Consider the following 14,214-nt stretch of genomic DNA (forward strand, 5'->3'; position numbering starts at 1 on the left):
GAACACTGTGAAAGATCGCTCGGAAGGTTCTCCACTGTTCCTCAACTGCTTCACCATGAAGTCTTTGCTCCCAATCTACCTTAGCTAGTTCTTCTCGCATCCCATTGTAATCGCCTTTGTTTAAGCACAAAACACTAATGTTTGATTTTACCTTGTCATCCTCCAACTGTATTTTAAATTCCACCATATTGTGGTCGCTCCTTCCAAGAGGATCCCGAACTATGAGATCATTAATCAATCCTGCCTCATTACACAGGACCAGATCTAGGACCGCTTGTTCCCTTGTAGGTTCCATTACATACTGTTCCAGGAAATTATCCCGGGCACATTCTATAAACTCCTCCTCAAGGCTGCCTTTACCAACCTGGTTAAACCAATCGATATGCAGATTAAAATCTCCCATGATAACCGCTGTACCATTTCTACATGCTTCCGTTATTTCTTTGCTTATTGCCTGCCCTACCATCCTGTTACTATTTGGTGGCCTATAGACTACTCCTATCAGTGACCTTTTCGCCTTACTATTCCTGATTTCCACCCAAATTGATTCAACCTTGTCCTCCATAGCACCAATATCATCCCTTACTATTGCCGGATGCCATCCTTAAACAACAAAGCTACACCACCGCCCTTACCGTCCATTCTATCCTTTCGTATAGTCTGATACCCTTGGATATTTAACTCCCAGTCGTAACCATCTTTTAACCATGTTTCAGTAATGGCCACTAAATCATAGTCATAACGACATGTTACATGGAGGTTGTTCCACACCTCGCCAGCCGGGCTGCATGGGATACCTGTGTGCCCCGGTGGCCTGGTCGCGCTGCAGATACGCAGCCAGCCTAACACCTGGTCACTGTCTGCGCCCAACGGTCACTTCACACCGTACTGCTCACCAGTGTGCCACTCGCCTGTGCCCATCAGCCACACGCAACCTGCAGCCGTGTCCTCGTCACCGTCCTGCCATATCAGGGCAGCTGACATGTGGCATCCGCGGATAGACAATACCACCCACACTCTCCCTCACCCCCCTCCCACCTGCACGCTCTCCCTCATCCCCCCTCCCACCTGCACACTCTCCCTCACCCCCCCTCCCACCTGCACACTCTCCCTCACCCCCCCCCACCTGCACACTCTCCCTCACCCCCTTCCCACCTGCACACTCTCCCTCACCCCCTTCCCACCTGCACACTCTCCTGCCCCCCCTCCCACCTGCACACTCTCCCGCCCCCTCCACCTGCACACTCTCCCGCACCCCCCCCACCTGCACACTCTCCCGCCCCCCCCTCCCACCTGCACACTCTCCCGCACCCCCCCCCACCTACACACTCTCCCTCACCCCCCTCCCACCTGCACACTCTCCCGCCCCCCTCCCACCTGCACACTCTCCCGCCCCCCCTCCCACCTGCACACTCTCCCGTGCCCCCCCCCCCCACCTGCATACTCTCCCGCAACCCCCCCCCCCCCCCACCTGCACACTCTCCCGCACCCCCCCTTTGGCCACAGCCTTCTCGGGGAAGCCGACCCGGTCTCCAGGAGCTGGGCAACAGTCCGCTCCCCTCCTCCCTGCTCAGCGTCAGCCAGCACGACTGGCTGACGACTTTAAAAAGCAGGTGTGAACGGCGACGACGTGAACTGGGGTCACGCCGTCGGGACTTCGACCCATCCGGGCCTGAGAATAGCAGGGGTGCCGGAGAATTGCCGTTTTGGGTGTCTCGGGCGATTCTCCGGCCTGCGGCCCGCGGAACTCGATGGGGCCGTTCTTGCCGCTTGGGAGAATCGCGGGAGGGCGTCGGACCGGCGTCGCGGTAAATTTTGGCGGCCCAGGCGATTCTCCCAACCGGCGTGGGAGTGGAGAATCACGCCCAGTACTGTCCTTGACATCAAGGCAGCATTTGACCGAGTATAACATCAAGGAACCCTAGCAAAACTGGAGTCAATGGGAATTGGGAAAAACTCTCCGCTGGTTGCAGTCATACCTGGCACAAAGAAAGATGATTGTGGTGGTTGGAGGTCAACCATCTCAGCCCCAGGACATCACTGCAGGAGTTCCTCAGCTTCGTGTCCGAGTCACAACAATATTCAGCTTCAATCATTGGCGGTCTCCCTTCTTCAGAAGATCAGAAGTGAGGAAGTTTGCGGATGACAGCACAATGTTCAGCCCATTCGCGACTCCTCAGATAATGAAGCAGTCCATGGCCAAATGCAGCAAAACCTGGAAAATATCCAGGCTTGAGCTGACAAGTGGGAAATACAATTCACGCCACACAAGTGCCAGGCATTACCATTTCCTACAAGGGAGGATCTAACTATCGCCCCTTGACTTTCAATGGCATTACCATCACTTAATTCCCCAGAATCAACATCCTGGGGGTTATCACTGATCAGAAACTGAACTGGACTAGCCACATTAATACTGTGGCTACTTGGGCAGGTCAAAGGCTAGGAATCTTATGGCGAGTAACTCACCTCCTGATCCCCAAAAGCCTGTCCACCACCTACAAGGCACAAGTCAGGGGTTTAATGGAATACTCTCCACTTGCCTGGATGAGTGCAGTGCCAAAAACACTCAAGAGGTTCAACACCATCCAGGACAAAGCAGCTCGCTTGATTACTACCCACTCCAAAAACATTCACTCCCTCCACCACCGACGAACAGTGGCAGCCGTGTGTACCATATACAAGATACACTCAAGTAACTCACCAAGGTTCCTTAGGCAGCACCATGACCACCACCACCTAGAAGGACAAGAGCAGCAGAAACCTGAGAACCCCGTCACCTGGAGGTTCTCCTCCAAGTAAACCCCATTTGGAAATATAGTGCCACTCCCTCACTGTTGCTGGGTCAAAATACCTCCCTAACAGCACTGTGGGTGTGCCTACACTTCAGGGGCCGCAGCAGTTCAAGAAGGCAGCTCAGCATTACCTTCTGAAGGGCAACTAGGGCTGGCAATAAATGCTGCCCTAATCAGCGAAGCCCAAATCTTGTAAAACAAATTTTTAAACATTCTTTGGAATTCTCTCGTCAAATCTCTTTTTAATTGGGCAGCACGGTAGCACAAGTGATTAGCACTGTGGCTTAACAGCGCCAGGGTCCCAGGTTCGATTCCCCGCTGGGTCACTGACTGTGCGGAGTCTGCATGTTCTCCCCGTGTCTGCGTGAGTTTCCCCCAGGTGCTCCGGTTTCCTCGCACAGTCCAAAGACATGCAGGTTAGGTGGATTGGTATGATAAATTGCCCTTAGTGACCAAAAAAGGTTAGGAGGGGTTATTGGGTTACAGGGATAGGGTGGAAGTGAGGGCTTGAGTGGGTCGGTGCAGACTCGATGGGCCGAATGGCTTCCTTCTGCACTGTATGTTCTATGTTCTATGAATAAGGAAACACTGAGTTGACTCAGGGCGAATAACCCAAATGAAAGTAATCTCACAAAAATGCCCCCGTTTTTAGAAGGGCGCAAATACTAAACACTCAAAACATCACAAATCATGATATTGTTTCCAGTATAAACTACTCAATGGTCACAGATGGGTTAAGCATATCTGGGGGGCAGTGATTGCTCCTTCTTCAGCGTTAACCCTGCCATGAAATTGGCTGTAGAATGTAGCCACAACTTGAATTGCTCTGTTGATCCTATGGATGGCCACCATAGCCATTGCCTGGGTCAGAGTCGCAAGGAGATCCAGCGACTTGCATCCTCCTTGTTTCTCATATTAAGACCATGCTTAAAACCCACTCCTTTCACAAGGATTATTGTCACCCTCTCCAAGTATCACCTTCTTGACTTGGCCTCTGTGAAGCCACCTTGGGCATTTTTTCCTATTTTATATCTTAAAGGTGCCCTAGAAATGTTGCATTAACCAGTATCCGGTTCAGAAAGGAGACGGACATTGCGAGGTAACAGGCACCAGGGACGTTTCATTGAGTGGTGTTATGTTTGTAATTTATGTTTGCTTTCACACACTTCAGTACTTTGTTCCTGCTTTACTTCCGCATTCGTTTTGTGAGGAAACTCCCTCTGTTGTCTGTGTGAGGGGTAATGAACAGGCTGGCTCAGGGAGACTGTGATTGAGGGAGCAGAAAGAGGGCGACAGGACAGGGGGGACATGGCTCCGATGGGGGTGAGTGTGTCCCGCAGCCGGGTGTTTATCTGCATCCTGCTGCTCACCGGCGTAATTTATTACCAGTACTTCAAGTTGGTGAGGAACAGGGACAGCCAGGTCGATCTCCGCCAGCTCCTGGCTCTCGCCATCAGAGCGGCCGAGGAAGGAGGCAAAGCGGTGAGGGAAGTGAGGGAGTCCGACTCGCTGCGCCAGAGGTCCAAAGGGAAAACCAAGGAGGGCGCCGACGAGTTGGTGACGACCGGCGATTTGCTGTCGTATGGGAGGATGAGCAGTTTGTTCAGCAACACTTTCCCAAGCATCAAGGTAATAGAGTGGGCGCTCAGGGCACCTTCCACACAACAGCCGCTATCTCCCACAGGAGGTCGGAATTTACCGGACTAGTTCTTCAGACTGCCCCGTCCTCCTGACCTCTCAGCACTGGAGCTCAACAATCTGGGTTGACACTTCAGTACAGTATTGGGGGGGGGGGGGGGGGGTTGCAGCACTGTCAGATGTTCAGTACTGAGGGAGTGCAGCACTGTCAGATGTTCAGTACTGAGGGACTGCTGCACTGTCAGATGTTCAGCACTTAGGGAGTGCAGCACTGTCAGATGTTCAGTACTGAGAGTGCAGCACTGTCAGATGTTCAGTACTGAGGGAGTGCAGCACTGTCAGATGTTCAGTATTGAGGGATTGCTGCACTGTCTGATGTTCAGCACTTAGGGAGTGCAGCACTGTCTGATGTTCAGTACTGAGGGATTGCTGCACTCTCCGATGTTCAGCATTGAGGGAGTGCTGCACTGTCTGATGTTCAGCATTGAGGGAGTGCTGCACTGTCAGAAGTTCTGTACTGAAGGATTGCTGCACTGTCTGATGGTCAGTGCTGAGGGAGTGCTGCACTGTCAGATAATAATAATAACCGCTTAATGTCGCAAGTAGGCTTCAATGAAGTTACTGTGAAAAGCCCCGAGTTGCCATATTCCGGCACCTGTTCGGGGAGGCCTGTACGGGAATCGAACCCGCGCTGCTGGCCTTGTTCTGCTCTCAAGCCAGCTGTTTAGCCCACTGTGCTAAACCACCCCCTTCGTACTGAGGGATTGCTGCACTGTCAGATGTTCAGCCCTGTGGGACTGTCAGTATTGAGGGTGTTTTGCATTTTACAAGTACTGAGGCTGTGTTGCACTGTCGGGTCAATATTGAAGGGCTGTTGCATTGTTGGAGCTTCAGTGCTGCATTGTGTTACGATCCCCATAAAAACTTTAGAATATAAATGTGCACTTCCAGTTAATAACTGAAAGAGACATGTCAAGGTTTCCTATTTTGAGTCTTTTACTGTAACAAATGACTAAACACAATTAACTAATTGTGGGCAATGTATACTTTAGAGATACCCTCTTCTTATTCTTAGCCCAACCAAAAACACCAATTCACAGGTATACTTTCCACTGTCCTTTGTCGTGAGAATGTCACTTTAAGAAATGGTAGTCTGTTAAAGTTACTGCAGTGATGTGAGAGTGTGGGTGTAGCTGAGCTCTGGCTCTGCTTTTAGGTTTCACTTTGAGAAAAGCTTGGGTGTGTCTGTTTTTTTGGTTTTGTTTCAGTGTTGGAGCTGCAGTCTGCCACAGAAGGTGTAGTGTTCTCTCTGCCATGTAAAGACTATCTCTTGATCATTTGGTGAATTCAGAGTGATAACTGTTCTCAGTAGTGAATTTAAACCTGATGTCCTTTTGTTAAAATATTTTTTAATGTCTTATGGATGTTAAAAGGAAAGTAAGGATTATTTAGTGTTGTATTCTTTGGGGGTTGTATTTGAATTGATGGTTGCTAAGATGTTCACTGTATGTTTTAAAAAGGTTAACTTGAGTTCATAGAATAAACATTGTTTTGCTTAAAAAAATACTTTTCCATTTCAGCTGTACCACATCTGTAGAGTGGGCCATGTGCTCCCCGTACCACAATCTATTGAAAGTTGTGGCTCAGGTGAACTCCATGATACACTTTGGGGTTCTCTAAACCCTGGCCCATAACAAATTGGGGGCTCAAGGGGGTTAAAAGTCTATCTATTGGATTGGCTTTGTGAACTTAACGACAGTGAGGGGTGAGCATATTGTGGTTGCTTTTCAGGTGTGGTATTTCAGTTTAAGTAGGGAGTGTTTTGTGGACAATGGCTCTTTCAGAGGCTCAGAAGTTTTTGGGTGTGGAGACAGTCACACGCAGTACCTTACGGACAGAGACTAAAAGCAGACTCTTAGATTTGGCAAAAACATTGCAGTTAACATTACGTGACAAAATGTGAAAAGATGGCTAAGCATTTAAAATTGCCTGAGATACAGTCTGCCTCATTGGAAATGGCAAAAATTCAGTTACAAATTAAACAAATGGATCATGAGAAAGAATTAAAGCAGCTTGAATACGAAAGAGAGAGAGAGAAAAAGAGTTTGAACTTCAGAAAATGGCCATGAAACATGACAGTCAGTTAAGATTGGCGGATTTAAAAGGAAATATACAGTTTGAGGATAGTGATGAGGATTGTGATAAAGAGCGTCAAAGTTGAAGGCGTGGTGGGGATCTATTTAAATATGTCCAAACATTGCCAAGGTTTGACGAGAAGGAGGTAGAAGCCTTTTTCATTTCATTTGAGAAGGTGGCTAAACAAATGAAACGGCCACAGGACATGTGGGTATTACTGATTCAAACAAAGCTGGTAGGTAGAGCTAGTGAAGTGTTTGCACCACTACAAGAGGAGGTATCTGGGTCGTATGAGGAGGTGAAAAAACCCATCTTAGGTGCATATGAACTAGTGCTTGAAGCCTACAGACAAAGGTTTAGAAATTTAAGGAAAGAATTTGGTCAAACATACATGGAGTTTGAAAGGATCAAACAGAGTAATTTTGATAGGTGGATAAGGGCTTTGAAAATAGACCAAACGTATGAAGCTCTCAGAGAAATTATACTTTTGGAGGAGTTTAAACATTCAATTCCTGATGTAATGGGAACTCGTGTGGAAGAACAGAGGGTTAAAACTGCGAGATTAGCAGCAGAAAAGGCAATGATTATTAATTAGTTCATAAATCAAAGTTTGGTTTATGACATCAGTTTCAGCCTGTGAGGGATAGAAACTGGGGACATGAGAAATGCTCAAGTGGTCGAGGCAAACGTGATCTGATGGGAGAAAATAAGGAGAGTCTACCTCAGATTAAAAAACAAATCCAGGAGGGTGGAAAAGAAATGAAAAGTTTCAAATATTTTCACTGTAATAAACTAGGCCATGTAAAGTCACAGTGTTGGTGGTTGAAGAAAGGCACTGGGAAGGCTGATGTGGTAAAACAGGATAAGACAGTGGGGTTTGTTAAAGTGGGAAAGGAAAGCCCAAGTGAAGCGAAGGAGGTGCAAAAGATTTAACAGTCTGATCAAGTGGTGATTGATAAGAAGTTGCCAGATCTCTTCAAAGAATTTACTTGCGTGGGTAAAGTTTACTCATGTATATCAGGAGGAGCAGGTAAAAAGATCACAATTTTAAGAGATACGGGAGCTAGTCAATCTTTAATGGTAAGAGATGAGGAGTTATGTAGTTTGGGAAGAATGTTGCCAGAAAAGGTGGTACTATGTGGAATTCAGGGTGAGAAGAGTAGTGTTCCATTATATAAGGTAAGATTGGAAAGTCCAGTGAAGAGTGGTAAAGTGGTAGTAGTAATAGAGAAACTATCTTATCCAGGAATACAGTTTATCTTGGGGAATGATATAGCTGGATCGCAGGTTGGAGTGATGCCTACTGTGGTTGATAAGCCAGTGGAAAATCAGACAACTGAAGCATTGAACCTGGGCAGCACATTCACCTTGATCATCTCCCCCCACCCCCCCCCCCCCCCTCCCCCCCATCCACTAGGGAGACCAGGAGTGTATCCCATCTCAGGTAGGCCCTTTTAACTTCCTCCGCCAGACTGGTGGGTTCCACTTGTGGATCCATGTCCAGTCCTGTGCAATCTGGATCCCCAAATAGTGGAATTTGCTTTGGGCCAGTTGGAATGGTAGTCCTGCCGTTCTGCCCCTCCCCCTTTTGGGTTCACAGGGAAGACTTTATTCTTGCTTAGGTTGAGCTTGTAGCCCGAGAAGGCTCCAAACTCTCACAGGAGCTTCATGACCCCTTCCACATTTCTTTGCGGGTCCGAGATTTGAAGGAAGAGGTCATCCGCATAGAGTAAGGCTCTGAGCTCTCTGTCTCCTCTTTAGATTCCCTTCCAGTTTTACTCCGCTCCGAGGACTTTCGCCAATGGCTCAAATGCCAGGGCAAACAGGAGAGGGGACAGCGGGCATCCCTGCCTTGTGCCTCTGTGCAGCTCAAATTATTCAGAGTTGGTGGTGTTGGTCCGTATGCTCACCATGGGAGCATTGTACAGGAATTTCACCCATGAGGTGAATCCCAAACCACTCTAGTGTCTCGATGAGGTTCTTCTACTCGACTCTGCGTCCGGGGAGGTGACCAGTGGTTAGAACTGCTGCTTCACAACGCCAGGGTCCCATTCGATTGCCAGCTTGGGTCACTGTCTGTGCGGGGTCTGCATGTTCTCCCCGTTTCTGCGTGGGTTTCCTCAGAGTGCTCCGGTTTCCTCCCACACGTCCCGAAAGACATGTTGTTAGGTAATTTGGACATTCTGAATTCTCCCTCCGTCTACCCGAACAGGCCCGGAATGTGGCGACTAGGGGCTTTGCACAGTAACTTCATTGAAGTGTTAATGTAAGCCTACTTGTGACAATAAAGATTATTATTGTTATTATTATGATCACCTTTGGTGTTCTCTACCCAGATGGGGTCATTATCACGTTTAGCAGTCTTGATGTTGATGTTAGCTGCCTACCCTTAACACGCCCGTCTGGTCTTCCATGACCACCTCTGGTATGTAGTTTTCCAGTCGCTTAGCCAAGATTTTTGGGAGTATTTTTGTGTCCACATTGAGCAGTGAAATGGGTCTGTAGAAACTGCATTTGGTTTGGCCTTTGTCTTTCTTGGTTATCAGTGATATAGTGGCTTGTGTTCGTGTTGGAGGCAAGTTTTCCCTTGCAAACGAGTCTGCGAACATCTCCTGCAAGTGGGAGGCCAGTGATGTCACAAATTATTTGTAGAAGTCCGCCACAGAGCCATCAGTTCCGGACACCTTCCCGACCTGTATGGAGCTGATGCTGAGCATGACCTCCAGTTCTAGTGATTCTTCCAGCCCCCTCCTCCTATCGTTCCCAATGACTGGCATGCCCAGTCCATCGAGGAACTGTTTCGTCCCCGTGTCCCTGTTGGGGGGCGCGGAGTTAGACAGCGCCCCGGTAGAAGGCCTTGAATGCTTTGTTGACCTATTTTGGCTACCAGTCTGCCTTTGCTATCCTTCACCTACGCCATCTCGCTCGTGGCTGTCTGCTTTCTCAGTTGGTGAGCCAGCAGGTGACTGACTTTGTCTCTGTGTTCACAGAAGATACCCCCTGTCTGGCGGTGCTTTCCTGGTGGATAGCGGGTTAAAGTCTAGTTGTAGCTTTTTCCTCTCTGCCAGAAGCTCTACGGTCGGGGCCTCAGAGTATCTACTTCCTGAATGGAGTCGATCAGTTATTGTCTAGCTGTCCTCCCTTCTGATGCACGATCAATTAAACTCAAAGACAAGTTTGTAACATAACTGAAGGCTTTAATCGACTCGAACTGTTCCCCAGCAGCTTTGGTACAGAAAGTGAGGGCTGCTGGGACGGCACCGGTTCTTATACACCGCCCGTCAAGGCGGAGCTACGTACCAACAGCCAATGGTAAACTCCTAGGTTTAACCAATGGTCTTCGGCCTCTTGGGTACTGTTGTAGGCGATGATCACTCTTCTGATCACAGCATTCAGCGTCTCTCAGAACATGGTGGGTGAGACCTCCCCTTTCAGGTTGTTAGTAATATATTTGTCTATAGACTGTGGTGGTTTCGGGCAGAAGACCTTGTCTGCCAGGAGGGCTGTGCCCAACCTCTATGGGGGGGGAGTTACGCACAGTCCATCTCCAACCTCACATCCATGTAGAGTGGAGCGAAGTTGGAGATTTTGATCACGGAGCATTCCGCCCTTACTACCCCGGAAGAATCAATTTCCCGACTACAAAGATGTCACTACGGATATAGACATTGTACACTTATGAAAAAAATGAGAACCCCTTCTCACCCTTGTGCATGAACCTCCATGGGCCCATCGCCCCCATCTGCACCATAAATGTCTGTAATTCTCTAGCCATGTTTGCCGCTTTCACCGTTTTGGGGTTTGACGTGTCCCTCAGTGGGCCCTGAACAGTTAAAGTCCCCTCCCATGATCAATCAGTGCGCATCTATGTCGGGGGTTTCTGCCATGGTCTTCTTTACAAATTCCATGTCACCCAGTTGCGGGGGGGGTGGGGGGGGGGTACACATTAACTAAGACCACCATTGCCCCGTCCAGGACACCACTGACCATGACGCACTGTCCGCCTGGGTTAGTAGCCTTCTTTGTCATGTTAAATGACATCCTCTTCCTCAGTAGTGTGGCTGGGCCCTCTAGCTCTCATCCCGTAACATGAATGGTAGGTCTGTCCCCCCATCCCTTTCTTATCTGCAGTCGGTCCTTCTCCCTCATGTGCATCATTTAACGTCAAAGAAGGCCATGTTGGCTTTCATACTTTTCAGGTGGGCAAAGACTCTGGATCTTTTCTCTGGGCCATTAAATCCCCAGACTATTCTGATGTTTTTTTTTTGCCCCCCCACCCCCACCTCCTGCGGGATCAACCATACTTACCTTGTGGATGTGCCCCTGCACTCCGGAGTTGCCCTTTGTTAGGAGGCCATCCAAAAACGCCACGGTCACCGTACTCACCATGAAACCAGGCCCCTGTGCTCCGGCGTTTCCCTTTGTCCAGGGTCACCCAACATGGCTACCAGCTGTGTGTAGACCATATGGGTAAGCCCCTGAATTCTTGGGTTTCCCTTTGTTCAGGGTCCCTCCAAAGTGGCTGCTTGCGGTGTCACCTTGTTCCACGTTTCCACAAGTGACTTGTCGAAGCCAATCTAGAGCCCTTCCCCCTGCCATTTTGTTCCCCCTGCAGTTTTGTTTCCCCCTCCTTCTTCTACCCTCACCCCACTGTTGTCCCCCCTCTATCCCCCCTGCCTGCCCCCCCCTTGGTGGTGTGCCCCCCCTCGCCAGGCGCTCTATCCTCGATGGGAGATGCGCTGCCGCGGCCCCTCCTCTCACTTATACCTCCTGGCGCTAGCTTTCCTAGTGTGTGGTGGCCCCCCTCCTCGGGTCGGTCTGACCCCCTTCTACATCCGCTTTGTCAGTTTCCCCTCTATCTCCTCCTCACTCCGTCCTGCACTCGTTCCCTCTTTTCTGTAAAATAGTTCCCCGGTTCAGACCGAGGCCGTACAGTCCCGGGGCTTGTTTTTCAGGTCTCTGGTCTCCCTCTCTCAGGTGTGGCTGGGAACGCCTCACCTTCTGGGTCCACTGACCCACTCGCTCACCGCTCCTGTCGTTTGCCGCCGTTTCTAATGTCTCTGCGGTTCTGGAACTGCTGCTTCCTGGCATCCTTGTTGTTCTTCATATTGCTGAGGCTGAGGGGATGTTTTAGTCTGGTTTTTGTGGGATAATTTCAGCTACAAGTGCCTATTTTCTTGTCTTTCCGAGGAGACGCACCTGATGTGCGACTGCCCAGCACATCCCCATCACCGGAAGTCTAGAGTCCATTATTAAAGATGAGATCGCGGAGTACTTGGAAGTGCATGATAAAATAGGACTGAGTCAGTACGGCTTCGTCAAAGGGAGGTCATGTCTGACAAATCTGTTAGAATTCTTTGAGGAAGTAACAAGGAATTTAGACAAATGAGAACCAGTGGATGTGATCTATTTAGATTTCCAGAAGGCCTTCGACGGGGTGCCGTATAGGAAGCAGTTAAATAGGTTAAGGGCCCATGGTGTTAAGGGTAAGATACTGGTATCGATAGAGGATTGGCTGACTGGCAGAAGGCAGAGAGTGGTGATAACGGGGCCTTTTTCAGGATGGCAGCCGGTGACTAGTGGTGTGCCTCATGTGTCGGTGTTGGGATCACAACTTTTCACAATATACATTAATGATCTGGAAGATGGAACTGCGGGCGCATGTTGCGATATTTGCAGATGATACAAAGACTGCAGAGGGACAGGTAGTATTGAGGAAGCAGGGGGCCTGCAGAAGTACTTAGACAGTCCAGGAGAGTGGACAAAGAAGTGAAAGATGGAATACAGTATGGAACAATATGAGATTATGCACCTGGTAGGAAGAATGGAGGCATAGACTATTTTCTAAATGGGAAAAGGCTTTGAAAATCTGAAGCAAAAAGGGACTTAGGAGTCCAAGTTCAAGATTCTCTTAAGGTTAACATGCAGGTTCAGTCGACAGTCAGGAAGGCAAATGCAATGTTCGCATTCATGCTGTGAAGGCTGGAATACAAGAGCAGGGATGCATGTCGAAGGCTGCATCAGGCTCTGGTCAGACCCAATTTGGAGTACTGTGAACAGTTTTGGGCCCTGTATCTAAGGCAGGTGGTACTGACCTCGGAAAGTGTCCAGAGGAGGTTCACAATAAGATCCCTGGAATGAAGAGCTTGTCATATGAGGGGCAGTTGAGGACACTGGGTCTGTACTCATTGGAGTTTAGAAGAATGAGGGAGGGATCTTATTGAAACTTACAGGGTACTGAGTGGCATAGATAGAGTGGACGTGAGAGGATGTTTCCACTCGTGGGAAAAACTAGATCCAGAGGGCGCAGGCTCAGACTGAAGGGACAATCCTTTAAAACTAAGATGAGGAGGAATTTCTTCAGCCAGAGGCTGGTCAATCTGTGAAACTCTTTCCTCCCGAAGGCTGTGGAGGCCAAGTCACTGAGTGTCTTAAAGCAGAGACAAATAGGTCCTTGATTAATAAGGGGATCACAGGTTATGGGGAGAAGGCAGGAGAATAGGGATGAGAAACATATCAGCCATGATTGAGTGGCAGAGCAGACTTGATGGGCCAAATGGACTAATTCTGCTCCAATGTCTTATAGTCTTATGATGAGTCCAGATGTCTTTGGTTGTCTGCCAGGGCTAAAGAAACCTGTTATTGCTGGAGAGGAAGTTGCAGTTGGAGGAGGGGGTTAAATCCAATTGTCATGGTCCACTTTGATTTCGATGACATAGGTGGGACTAAGGAAGAATTTCTGCTTGGAGAGTTTGAGCAGCTAGGAGCTAAATGAAAAAGCAGAACTTCAAGGGTATTAATCCCTGGATTATTAGCTGAGCCACTAGCAAATTGGTGTAGGATAAATAAGATTAGAATGTTAAATGCATGGCTTAATGATTAGTGTGTGAGACAAAAGAGAAAATGCTAGAAAATCTCAGCAGGTTCGGCAGCATCTGTAAGGACAGAAAAGAGCTGACGTTTCGAGTCCAGATGACCCTTTGTTAAAGCTGAAAGGCATAGAAAGTGGGAGATATTGATACTGTCGGGTAAGAGAATGAAAGATGAGTCATAGCCACAGAAACCAAGGTAAGAGAGTGCGAATGGCAGTCCCCGGAGAATAAAAGGTGTGAAAGGCCAAACGCCAGAGAAACTAAAATCAGAGGGTAAACTGTGACAGATGTAGGTGTGGGGGGAGGAGGACATGGGTGGGAGAGAGGTAAAATGAGAAAAAGGGGGGGAGGGAAAGGAGGAAGCAAAGGGGAGAAAAAGTAAGGAAAGAGGGATAAGATCGGGGTAAAGAGTAGTAGGGAATATAAATAAAGACAAGAAAGAAAAGGTAAAAGACAGTTAAAATGAAATGGAATGAAAACAAAGGGGTCGCGATGGGGTAGAGCTAATCATCTGAAGTTGTTGAATTCGATGTTGAGATCAGAAGGCAGTAGCGTGCCTAACCCGAAGATGAGATGTTTTTCCTCCAGTTTGCATTGAACTTCACTGGGACATTGCAGCAGGCCAAGGACAGACATGTGGGCATGGGAGTGGGGTCTTGTGTTAAAATGGCAAGCAACGGGAAGGTCAGGGTCCTGAATGCGCACAGACTGAAAGTGCTCAGCAAAGCGATCACCCAGCCTGCGTTTGGTCTCTCCGATATAGAGGAGACCAC

General features: G+C 48.7%; 1 protein-coding gene across 1 annotated transcript in view; it reads left to right on the forward strand.

The window, feature by feature from the left end:
- The first annotated feature begins 3,997 nt into the window (after positions 1 to 3,997).
- LOC140428376 (Golgi-resident adenosine 3',5'-bisphosphate 3'-phosphatase-like) overlaps positions 3,998 to 14,214 on the forward strand; it is a 65,614-nt gene continuing 55,397 nt past the window's right edge. Inside the window, exon 1 of the mRNA XM_072514768.1 lies at positions 3,998 to 4,424. Coding sequence (XP_072370869.1) covers positions 4,104 to 4,424 — 321 coding nt within the window. The 5' untranslated portion in view covers positions 3,998 to 4,103. The remainder of the gene's footprint in view (positions 4,425 to 14,214) is intronic.

This window comes from Scyliorhinus torazame, chromosome 8 (assembly GCF_047496885.1).
Source record: "Scyliorhinus torazame isolate Kashiwa2021f chromosome 8, sScyTor2.1, whole genome shotgun sequence".
In the NCBI taxonomy this organism is placed as follows: Eukaryota; Metazoa; Chordata; class Chondrichthyes; order Carcharhiniformes; family Scyliorhinidae; genus Scyliorhinus; species Scyliorhinus torazame.